This window comes from Arvicanthis niloticus, chromosome 11 (assembly GCF_011762505.2).
Source record: "Arvicanthis niloticus isolate mArvNil1 chromosome 11, mArvNil1.pat.X, whole genome shotgun sequence".
Classification (NCBI taxonomy): Eukaryota; Metazoa; Chordata; class Mammalia; order Rodentia; family Muridae; genus Arvicanthis; species Arvicanthis niloticus.
The window spans coordinates 56,226,807-56,238,373 of NC_047668.1; the positions used below are offsets into that span (position 1 = coordinate 56,226,807).

General features: G+C 47.5%; 1 protein-coding gene and 1 long non-coding RNA gene across 5 annotated transcripts in view; one reads left to right on the top strand and one right to left on the bottom strand.

Moving 5' to 3' along the window:
• Window positions 1–581, bottom strand: part of Efr3b (EFR3 homolog B) — a 77,489-nt gene extending 76,908 nt beyond the window's left edge. Inside the window, exon 1 of one of the 2 annotated variants that reach the window (XM_076942224.1) lies at window positions 355–581. In XM_076942224.1, coding sequence (XP_076798339.1) covers window positions 355–361 — 7 coding nt within the window. In that variant the 5' untranslated portion in view covers window positions 362–581. The remainder of the gene's footprint in view (window positions 1–354) is intronic. The other variant, XM_076942225.1, reaches the window with a different exon arrangement.
• A 136-nt stretch (window positions 582–717) lies between these two features.
• On the top strand, window positions 718–11,249 carry LOC143443977 (uncharacterized). Of its 3 annotated transcripts, none has more exons than XR_013113437.1 (5): window positions 718–876; window positions 5,660–5,748; window positions 6,041–6,135; window positions 9,992–10,086; window positions 11,040–11,249. It is a non-coding gene; the product is annotated as an uncharacterized LOC143443977 (long non-coding RNA). The 3 variants fall into 3 exon arrangements; XR_013113435.1 differs by lacking the exon at window positions 9,992–10,086 and adding an exon at window positions 10,153–10,327; XR_013113436.1 differs by lacking the exon at window positions 9,992–10,086 and adding an exon at window positions 10,153–10,327 and having other exon boundaries at window positions 718–851.
• The last annotated feature ends 318 nt before the right edge of the window (window positions 11,250–11,567 follow it).

An 11,567-nucleotide genomic window follows, 5' to 3' on the forward strand; every position in this document is an offset into this window, starting at 1 on the left:
TAATTCTGCAATACTGTCACACAATCACCTCCACCAACACTCCGTTGGCTCAGCTCCGGAGACACTCGCTTTTCCCAAAGCCGGGTGCCTCTCGACCATCAGAGTCCCTAACAGGCTATGGACCACCGCCCCTAGCGCCTGCACACGCCTGCCGGAGGGACCTCGGGGACCAGACAGTCCCCCGGCCTGAGGCATCTTTGTCCTCTCGGCACAGACGCACGCTCACAGGCGACTGAAACAGCCCAGCCTGGCACCAAATCCACGTTCTCGCTTTTGCACCAGGGGCCACTCTGGGGGACAAAGGTCCGCGTCTGGAAGTTTGCGGCCCGAGCCGGGGCGCCAAGCCCTCCTTACCGTACATCTCGGCGGGGAGCGCGCCTCCCGGGAGGCCGGCGTCGCCGCGTCGCTGGCAGCTAGTCCCGGCCGCGCCTGCCTTTCATTCACAGCCCGCCGGGCTCAGGCGGCAGCGGGCGGAGACCCGGGCGCGGCAGGAGCAGCCGATGGGGGGCTGGCGGCGGGCGGGACAGAGCGGGACGCCACCCGCCCATTCAGTGTCGAGGTTGGCTGCCGCCTCCTGCTCCGGTCCGCAAGCTAGGTGGCGCGCAGGGGGCGGAGCTGTGTTCTGCCACGCCCCTCCCCCTTGGCCACTGGCGGGCTGCTCGAGAGCCCCGCCTCCATCCCAGCCCCTCTCCCCTCCTCAGTGTGGGTTGAGCCTTTTGCTTACCTGACGTCCCAGGGAGCCCAGGTTCTTTGGGCACTCGGTGGATCATCCGTCGGAATTCCAGCTCAGCCCTTAAGCGGGACGGTGACGTGTCCTTCAAACTGATGACACCCCCCCCCCCCCATGCCAGGTCAGCCGGGCGCTGGAAGCTGCAGGTGTGCCTCTCCTTCAGCTCCATCCAGGCTGCTCAGACTAAGCCAGGGAAGCTAAGGAGCAGAAATTGAGGCATAACCCTCTTCTTTCTTTGGGTCCCCAAACTCTAGGTGTTTGTTACCTGGTATGCAGGAAATACAGTACACTCCCAACCACCAAAGCTTCAGGAAGTCCGCTTGATTTTTTTCTCCCCAGGTTTATTCTTGTAATCTGCAAGCTTTGCAACCAGCATTCCCTCCAGCGATGTCCCAGAGCGGATTTGAATTTGGTCTCTTCCACCTGACCTGATAGAATGAGAAGCAGACACAAAGGGACAGAAACCACAGGCCAACGCCCCAAGCCCTGGAGATCTCTGCCTTCTGTTTCCCGGGCCTTTCTATCTCTATTTCTATTTCTTAATTTATCATCTTGCCTATTGATGGAGGCTTTTTGTTGTCTTCCCAACCATAGAAGTTAGAGAAGGACCTGAGAGATAATGCAATGACCTTCATTTTATTTTATTTAGTTTCGTTTTGTTTTTTTGAGACAGGGTTTCTCTGTCAGCACATTAACCTCTTTGAGCCTTGCTTCATGTTGAGAAATTCCCTGAAACCTACAGTATATAGTGGGCACCACATACTGTTTTACATCCTATTTTCTTTCTTTCTTTCTTCTTCTTTTTTTTCCCATAGCAAAAATAAAACCAGAAAGATCCAGTCCCTGGATCTGGAGGCAGTGCTCACTGCACCCCAAACCAGCATTTTCTATTTTTCTTTGGCTTCATTCCCCCAGACACACCCACCAACCCACCTGCACACCCCCTAATCTGATGCTTCCTGTTGCTGTGATAAACAGAATGACCAAAAACCACTTGGTTAGGGGTTTATGTCATATTGAACTTTACAGTCCATCACTGGAGGAAGTTGTCGTGGTATGAATAGATTATAGTGGAATGGATGAATCCCCATAGGCTCATATATTTGAATGTGGGTCCCTAGTTGGTAGAACTGTTTGGGGGGATTAGGAAGTATGTTCTTGTTGGGGGATATGTGTCAATAGGGATGGCCTTTGAGGTTTCAAAAGCCCACACTAGTTCAGTTGGCTTTCTCTCTGCCTCATGCTTGTTGACGGGATGTAAGCTCTGATCCACAGCCCTGCCTGCCTGCCTGCCTGCCTGCCTGCCTGCCTGCCTGCTGCCTGCCTGCCTGCCTGCCTGCCTGCCTGCCTGCCTGCCTGCTGCCATGCTCCCCACCATGATGGCTGTGGTCTCTGCTACCTTCTGGAAATGTGAGACCCAAATTGAATGTTTTCTTTTTAATTAAATAGAATGTCACCTTGGTTATGGTGTCTTATCCTAGCAATAAAAAAGGAACTAAGACAGGATTTGTCCCTAAAGTTACATGGCCAGTAAGCAATTGCTGGAGTGGTGTAGCCGCCTGAACGCTGCACCAGGGCACCAGTGGTGAAGCTTTTAGAGTTATTCCCACGCTGGGCAAGCTTTCCAATGGTAAAACTGCCTGGTTTCTCGTGTATGCCCCTATACGTGATCCCAGCAAACTCCTCTGTCCATCAAGATAGACGTGGATGGGATCGTTTCTTTGGTCTGTTGATATCCTCTTTATCTGGATTTAATAGATATGAACTCTCAGGAAAAATAACACAACAGAGACAGTGTGAAACCAAAGAGCTGAATTCGAGAGTCCCATCCTCGAGAGCAGGTGACTGTGAGGTGACAGAACAAAAATCAGCTCCTTAGGGGAACGCTGGGGTGGAGGGAAGCCAGACTTGGGACTTCTACCTTAAATAGGTTCCTCTTTGCTTGCAGAAATCCCAAGTAAGGACAGAACAAAAAGGGAAAGAAATTGCATTTACTGAATGGTCCCATTACAATGGGTCTGTGCCAGGCTCTTACAGATCTCAGTACAGATCGTCTGTGACTTATGATGGCCAGTCTTTATGTTGTGTGAAGGTAATACGCCTTCAGTAGAAACTGTACTTGAAATTTTTATCTTTTCCCTGCCTAGCAATATATACACTGTATTTTTTCTTGCTACTGGGCAGCAACAATGAGCCACCAGCTGTGTCGGCCTTTGGCTTACTACGGGAGGCAAGCAGTAGCCTACATTGCACTGCATTCTAAGTTCTGATGTAGGTTGGCAGAAGTAAGTAAACTTTCTGTTCACATGCACATGCATGATGTGTGTGTGTGTGTGTGTGTGTCTGTGTGTCTCTCTGTGTGTGAGTGTGTGCATAAGCATGTGCACAAATGCATTTGAGGGCCAGAGGTTGATGTCATGTTTCTTTTTCTGTTGCTCTTCATCTTATTCATTGAGTCAGGGTCTCTCTCTTGATCCCAGAATTTGTTCATTAGACAGCCAGCTTGTTCCAAGGATGTCCTGGCTTCTCTTCTCATGAGCTGGAATTACAAGTTTCCACCCAGCATTTACATGGGTGCTGTGATCCAAACTCTGGTCCCCACACGAATGCGGCAAGTGCTTGGCCAGCTGAGCCATATCCCCAGCAGCTCCTACAGTGATTTTATCAGGAACATCATTTTGGCAAACAGCATCTATACTGCTATTTCTAACTTACAGTAAGATCAAGGTGCAGAGAGATTAGACGGCTTTGCAGCAAGAAACTGGGTAGGGGGTTCAAGCTCAGAACACTGCCCAAGATGATTCCTTATCAGCTAGCATGAAGCTTTGCAGTACATACTGAGACACATGACTGCACTGTAAGTGGGGCAGTTCTTCCCAACAGGTTGAATAGGCTGCCACCTTTACCCATATCTGCTTGAGCACACCATAGTAGAGCCTTTCATATGTACTCTGTTCGAGGACTGCCAGTTCTGGCTCCCTGTGGTGTTGGCTGGAGGCTAACTGCCTCTTAAGACTGGTTTGCTCAAGCCAAGACAAGATTAATATTCTTTAGCCAAACTCTACCTTGCTCCCTGTGCTTTCTCTGTAAACAGTATCCTTTGGATGGCTCCAATAGTCTCCTCTGTCAGAGTTTCTGTACGAACCAGGCTTTCTCTGTGTTCCACAGAAGGAAGACTTAGAAATAGAAGGCAAGCTACAGCCATCGTGCATAGCCCAGGAACCTCCCCTCACATCCAGGATGTCAGCATCCATGCAATATCCCCAAGGCCTGTCCTTCAACATTCTGACAGCTTCACCAGGCCCCATCACTCCTCTTTGTCCACCCAAAGCCTTTAATCTCTCTGTGAGCTGCAGTTCTCAGCCCTGCGCTTGCTCCAGACACAGGCAGTGAGCAGGGGACAGCTCTAAAGAGCTATCTTCCAGATGAAGGGAAGGGAGAAGGAAATGACAGCCCCTGGGGATGCAGCTTCAGGGGGGAAAAAATCCTGAGACCTAAAGCCAGGCTCAGAAAGACCCAGAAGGGAGAATGCTCTTGGAAGAGTTGCCTCGCAGCTGTTATCTGTGAGGCTGAAAATAGAATTCAAGAGTCCTGACACCAGGCTGGATGTCTTGAACCCTGGCACTTCTCCCTAAAGCAGGTTAACTACCTTGACCTACTTTTCTGAGGCCACTGGGAAAGAGCAGTCTATAAAAACAATGCCCAAGAACAGAGGTCTCCAAGGGCTAAACAATGATCTCCAGAACACACAAATAGCTCAGCAGCCAGGTGGGCAGGGCGTGCTTTGGTCACCGAGGAGGTGCTATCAGCTACCTTGGGCTGCAGGAAGGAAGCAGGAGGCAGAGCTGCCTACAGTGAAGTGGGTAGGCAGGCCTAAGCATCTGTCACGGACCAGATTTTAGAACCAGATTTGACCATGGTGGAGGAGAGTCTGAGATTAATGACTGCACTGCCTCAGGCTTCTCTGGGTTCCCCCTTCCAATTCTCCTCTGCTGTTTGTTTTTGGTTTGTTGTTGTTTTTGGTTTGTTTGAGACTGCCTGGCTGTCTGTACAGAAAGATCTGTAGACTAGGCTGACCTCAAACTCACGATACAGCTGTCTTTGCCTCCCCAGTGCTGGGATTAAAGGTGTGTGCTACTACACCTGGCTCTGTCCCCTTTCTCTAACTACAACTCCCTCTGGTCCCTGGAGACCCATACCCCACCTAAAGTTCAAACCTATAACCACTTGCTTTTGGCAATGCACAGGCATTGCAAAACCCATTGCCCAGCTCAGACGAAGACCAGGGAAATCCCATTTCCTTGCTTCCAGCTGCCAGGAGGCACCTTCTCTCCACACACAGTTCCCTCCCTCTAGCCTATGTATTATCTGATCCCACTGGGAAACCCAAGACTACCAAAGAACCGGAAGCCTATGACGTCATGTTTATCTTACTGTTAATAGACATGGCTTGCAATTGAAAAAAGAATGGGAAGGGAACAGCTGCTGCTCAGAAAGTCGGCTGTGGTTCTCTAAGCTGAGGAAACCTGCATCTTTCCATAGTTGGAGCGCTGGGCCGAGCTGAAGGGTGGCTATCCATACAGAAGGATGGCTCAAACACAAGGGGCCTATCAACCAGAAATGTGGTTCTAAGAATATGGAGGGGTTGCCTGAGCCACTTTGAGCCTAACATGCTTCCCAGGCCCTGGGTGTTTGCTGCCTCATGTTAGTTAGGCTTGCACCCAGAAATCACCCTTCTTCCGTACTACAGCACACTGATGTTTACACCCACACACTCAGTCTTTGGTAATGGCAGTTACACAGCCCTGGCCATGTGCACTGTCTCTCCCCCTGACTCTAGCTGGCCACAGGTCTGACTCAGCTTTGAGACTGAACTCCACTTATCAGCTTCTAAATCTTTAGCCTAAAGCTCACTTTTCTGGTTTGTAGGTAACAGCTCACTTCAGTCATACAACCTAGTCCAAAGAAGAGGATGCGGTAACATTTTTTAAGCAGTGCTAGAGAGATGGCTCAAGCAGGTAAGAATACTGGCCACTCTTCCAGAGGACCTGGGTTCAATTCCCAACTATCACACATCAATTCACAACCATCTGAAACTCCAGTTCCAAAAAAGCATTACCTATCAATATAAATCTGATGGCTAATATGTTGGTTTGAATATGCTTGGCTCAGGGAGTGGCACTATTAGAAGGTGTGGCCTTGTTGCAGTAGAGTGTGGCCTTGTTGGAGGAAGTGTGTCACTCTGGGAGTAGGCTTATAAGACCTTCTTCCTAGCTTCCTAAAATCCACTCTTCTCCTATTGGCCTTCAGATGAAGATGTAGAATTTTCAACTCTGCTTACATCATGCCTGCCTGGATGCTGCCATGCTCCCACCTTGATCATAATGGACTGAACATCTGAACCTGTAAGCCAGCCCCAATTAAATGTCCTTGTGTTGCCTTGGTCATGGTGTCTGAACATAGCAATAGAAACTGTGACTAATACAACCAATAAGCTGAGGCAGGATCAGGAGGTGGGACATCTGGCAGAGAGAGAAAGGAACTCTGGGAAACAGATGTGGTAAGATTCACTGCCAAGACTCAGAGGAAATCAGACATATGAAACTGAGGAGAGATAGCCAGTCACGTGACAGACAGAATAGTACAAACAGATTAATTGAGTTACAGATTAGTTGGGGAACAAGCCTGTCTTACAACCCAGGCATTTATAAATAAATAAATAAATAAATAAATAAATAAATAAATAAATATCTTCATGTGATTATTTGGGAATCTGGAGAACATAAGAAAGACCAAACAGTTCCAGTTCCAGGAGATCTGATGTCCTCTTTCGGACTCCGCAGGCTCTGCGTGTTTGTGTGCACGCACATACATGCAGGCAGAACAACTATACACATAAAATAAATATAAGTGAATTTTTAAAAATTCCAACTCCTTGTCCCCCAAATACTAAGTCATCTCTGTAGCAGCATGCAGGTAACAGAATCAGTCTGAAGCCTGGTAGCATCTGATGTCTGTAAGGTAGGACTTACTTTTATTATAGAATGTGCCTCTACTGAGAGTACTTTGTATTCCTGGTGGACATAGTACACAGAAAGAAATAAGAGATTCCTTGATGTCCTGAAAGATTATAGTCTATTAGAGCAGGCAAGTCAACACAGAACAATAAATGTGTCAGAAGAGAGTTGAAAATGGAGTCCTAATAAGAGCAGGGGACGCAGCTCAGTTATAGAGTACTGGCCTGGTATGGTGGTCACTCCTTTTTGTCAGTTGTCATTCCAATGATCAACTTGACAGTCTAGACTCACTTGGGTAGAGAGCCTCAAAGAGGGATTGTCTATATCAGGTGGCCTGTAGGCATGTCTGTGAGGAATCACCTTTATAAATGAAACAAAGGCACCTAGTATCTACAAAGCCCTGGGTTTGATCTCTAACACTGCATAAATCAGGAATGGTGGTACACACCTTTAATCTCAGCACTCCTGGAGGATCAGGAGTTCAGGGTCATCCTTAGCTACATGATTTTGGGGCCAGCCTAAGATAAATGAGATCCCGTATAAAAAATAAAAAATGTATAAAAAAATAGGGAGAGTGGTAGGAGAAGCCAAGAAAGAGAGACTCTACCTGGGTGGAGTGGTAAGGAGTGAAGGAGATTTCTGAAGGCATGAGCTATGGAGAGGTAGGACTGTGGGTTCCAGGAAATGCAAGGAGCAAAGGCAGGTGCTGGGAAGTCACCATTACTTTTGCAGAAAGGCAGCAAAGGCAGGTGCTGGGAAGTCACCATTACTTTTGCAGAAAGGCAGGTGGTTCATTTGGTTAGAACATATGCCAACCAAAGGGACATGGTAAGAGATACAGGAAGAAAGGTGGGTTCTGACCCAGTCATGGGGGTCTGGGTATAGAAAGAGGAGTACGACCTTCACTCATCAAGGAGGGGTCTTCCAGCAGCTATAAACAGAACGAAGCGTCAACAGTGTGAACTGCTGGACCCAGATAAGAGGAGAGCCAGGAGGAGAAGGCGGGGCGGTGCTTATACAGCTGTGAGGTCATGGAGATGGGAAGATCATGAGTTTAAGGTCAGCCTGAGCTACAAAGCAAAACCTTGTCACACACACACACACACACACACACACACACACAGAGAGAGAGAGAGAGACAGAGAGAGAGAGAGAGAGAGAGAGAGAGAGAGAGAGAGAGAGAGAGGCATAATAAGGTTGTACAGAACCTTTTCTTCCTTCCTAATCTTTTCAGAAAAGAGTAGGAAGGGATTATAAAACTCCTCCTCACTCCTATGCATTCTCCCCAACTTCGGAGGAGGTTCTTAGCAGGGCAAGACATGGACCATAGTGTCTACCTGGGAGGCTACTTGGATTTTAGAGGCCTCAGTCAGGCTCTGGAGATGGGAAATGACACACTATTCAGAGCTGCTTCTGGCTCCCAGGTTCTTGGGGAAGACAGAAAGTCTGCTCTGACTTCTACACTGACTAGCTCGACAGACAGGTTTCTTACCCAGAGACTGGAAGTAGAAACCTTAATCACTGATGAAGAGGAGGGATTCATCTGCAATGTGTTTTGTAGTTCTTAGATCTCAGGGATCAGAATGGCAGGAGAGAACTGGGCTGGGCACAGAGCCAGCCATGCAGATAGAGAGAGCTCAGCTGGACACCTTTGTGTGTAAGGACCATGGGAAGGCACAGGCAGGAGAAGGGACTGACGTGCTATTTTCTACTAGATGTCAGGCCTAGCACATAGCAGGTGCAGAAGACAAGTCTCCTTTTCTGCTCACACCAGTACATGTTATGGTTTGAATTTAAAATGTCTCCCACAACCTCAGATATTTGAAGGCACGGTCCCTAATTGGTTCCAGATGATGATGCTGTTGTAGAGGTTATCAGGTCTGGGTGATGGGAATGGGTCACTGGGGAATAAGCCCTTGGTGATTATAGCCTGGCCCATCTCTATTGATCTTGCTCTCTGCTTCCAGCTCTAGCCAGGTGGGAGCTGTCTCCATAATGTCCCCTTGCCAAGGATGGAGCCAGGCCCACCATCCTTACCTCCCTGCCTGCCATGATGAACTGTAATTTTCTAAGACCAGGAATCTAAAATAAACCCTCCTTCTGTATGGGGTCTACTTAGATCCAACACAACTCAAACACCAGGTTGATGCAGATGACAAAAATGTATTGTAATCAAGCTGCTACTGATCGATCAGGGTCACAGAACAGACTCAGAAGCTGAACTGTAACCCTGATGGAGCAGTAGCGGCTTGATTACAATAAATTCTTGTCATCTGCATGGACCTGCTGTTTGAGTTGTGTTGGATCTAAGCAGACCCCATAACACTCTGTTAAACTGTTCTGTCAGAGATAAAAACAGATAATAATTGGCACCCACAGGGACTTGTTGAAAAGCAAGCTCTTGAGGACACCCCAACCCACAGAAGGGAAGAAGGAAGAGGAGAGAAGAAGGTGGTGGCAGTTGCAGCTGTGGGCACATGGGAGTAGAGGGTAGGGCCAGCTGTCAGGGATCAGTGTGGAGAGCTTTGATTAGTGATGGTGGTGATGGAGCACTGTTGGGAAGAGACAAACTTGTGTGCACTGGAAGAGAGGCAAGGGTGTGGCAGATGTTTTTCTAATGAAAAGCTGAGAATATGCAGCATATATGAATAAGATAGCTTATGTATATGACCTAAAGCAAAGCTGTTGACAACTTCAGCTTCCACAGAAGAACTCTGAGAACCATCCATTTCTTTAGAATGTATTTCTGAGTGCTAAGGAAGACCAGGGAGAGGGGTTTGAAGGGGACCATCTGGCTCAGGAGATATAAAATGATAGATGATGGGGAGGTGTCTCTGGCTCCCAGCTTCCTGGGCAGGAGCCTTTCTGGCTTCTATATTGCCTAGCTCAGCAGAGAGGTTTCTTACCCAGAGACTGGAAGTCTCTACCCTCAGCCATCTTCTATGTAGATCTTTTCCAAGATCTTTCCAAGATCTTGGGCATAGAATATCATATATAGTTAGACTGTGTGGTGGTTTGAATAGGTTTGCACCCCGCCCCCAGACTCATGTATTTGAATGTTTGGCCCACAGGGAGGGCACTATTAGGAGGTGTGGCCTTGTTGGAATAGGTATGGCCTTGTAGGAGGAAGTGTGTCACTGTGGGGGCGGGCTTGAGATTTTCTAGTGCTCAAGCTCAACCCTGGTGTGGAATCCGTCCCCTCCTGGCTGCTTGCAGAAGACAGTCCCTTCTTGGCTCCTTTCAGATCAAGATCTAGAACTCTCTGCTTCTCCAGTACTATGTCTACTGCATGCTACCACGCTTCCCTCCATGACAATAATGAACTGAGCTTCTGAAACTGTAAGTTAGCCCCAATTACATGTTTTCCTTTTTAAGAGTTGCCTTGGTCATGGTGTCTCTTCACAGAAATGAAACCCTAACTTTCACAATAGACTCCAAACAACTCTCCAAGAGCTGTTCATTCCTGACCAGCAGGCCTAGGGATTTCAGTTCAACTAGCAAGTGAAAGAATAGAGTGCATGAGACCATCATTGGCCAAACACCATTAGATAAGCTCGCCCATGTCTCTTGTTACTTCTGGGTAAGTTTTATCATTACCCAAATGTTATCCCAGTCCTCTCCCCCTGTTTCTGACTCTTACAATCTTTCTGCCCCCTCTTCTATGATGTTCCCTGAACCTTAGAGTAAAGCAGCATGATACAGATGTCCCATTGATGGTTGAGAATACTATAGACACTTATCCCCTGCACTTTGACCAGCTGTGAGTTTTTGCATTACCCACAGTTTGTTGTCCAGAGAGTTTCTTTGATGAGAACCGAGAGCTGCCCTAATCTATAGGTAGAGAGACAGGAGCTTAGAGGGCAGTTTGATATTGTGTCCATTTTGCAAAATACTAATAGTAGGTTTATCCCTGGGACCTATGAGCCCTCAGCCATAGGTGCTTGATCAGATTTACAGTACCAGGCATGAATGTGCTCTTATGGAGTGGGACTTGAAGCCAATAATAAAGCAGTTGGTTATTCCCTTAACATTTGTGCCACTATAGGCATATCTTGCTGGGCTGGCTGGTTATTATTGTAGCTTGCAGGGTTCATATATCTGCCTGCATTGGTCCCTGTGTGTGTCTGCATATCTGGCTGGATGTATTTATAAATGTTTGCTGCTTAATTTTTTTTTCTTAACTTGAACAAACTAGAGTCATTTTGGAAGAGGGACTCTTGAATAAGAAGATGCCTCCATCTGATTGCCCGTAAGCAAGTCTATGGGACTTTTTTTTTTTTTTTTTTTATTAGTGGTTGATATGGAGTTCAGTGCCACCCCTGGGCTGGCAGTCCTGAGTCATATGAGAAACAAGCTAAACGCCATGGAGAGAGAGACCGTAAGCAACATTCTTCCAGAGTCTCTGCTTCAGTCCCTGTCTTCAGGTTCCTGCCCTGCTTGAGTTCCTGTTTTGTCTTCCCTCAGTGATGGACTGTGATTGGGATCCGTAAGACAAATAAACTCTTTCCTCCCTAAGTTATTAGTCAATGTTTTATCACACAATAGAAAACCAACTAGAATAATGTTTGTCTGTGTGTAGATGTCTGTATCTATGTGGGAAAGTCTATGTGGTGGTCTGAATGAGAACAGCCCCCATAGCCTTGTATATTTGAACGCTTGCCCTTAGTTGGTGGAACTGTTTGGGAAGTATTGGGAGGTGTGACTTTGTTGGAGGAGGTGTGTCACTGGGGGTGGGCTTTGAGGTTTCAAAAGCTCATACCATTCCCAGTTAGTTCTTCTGTCTCTGTGTGTCTCTGTCTCGTCCTAGCTCTCTTTCTCTC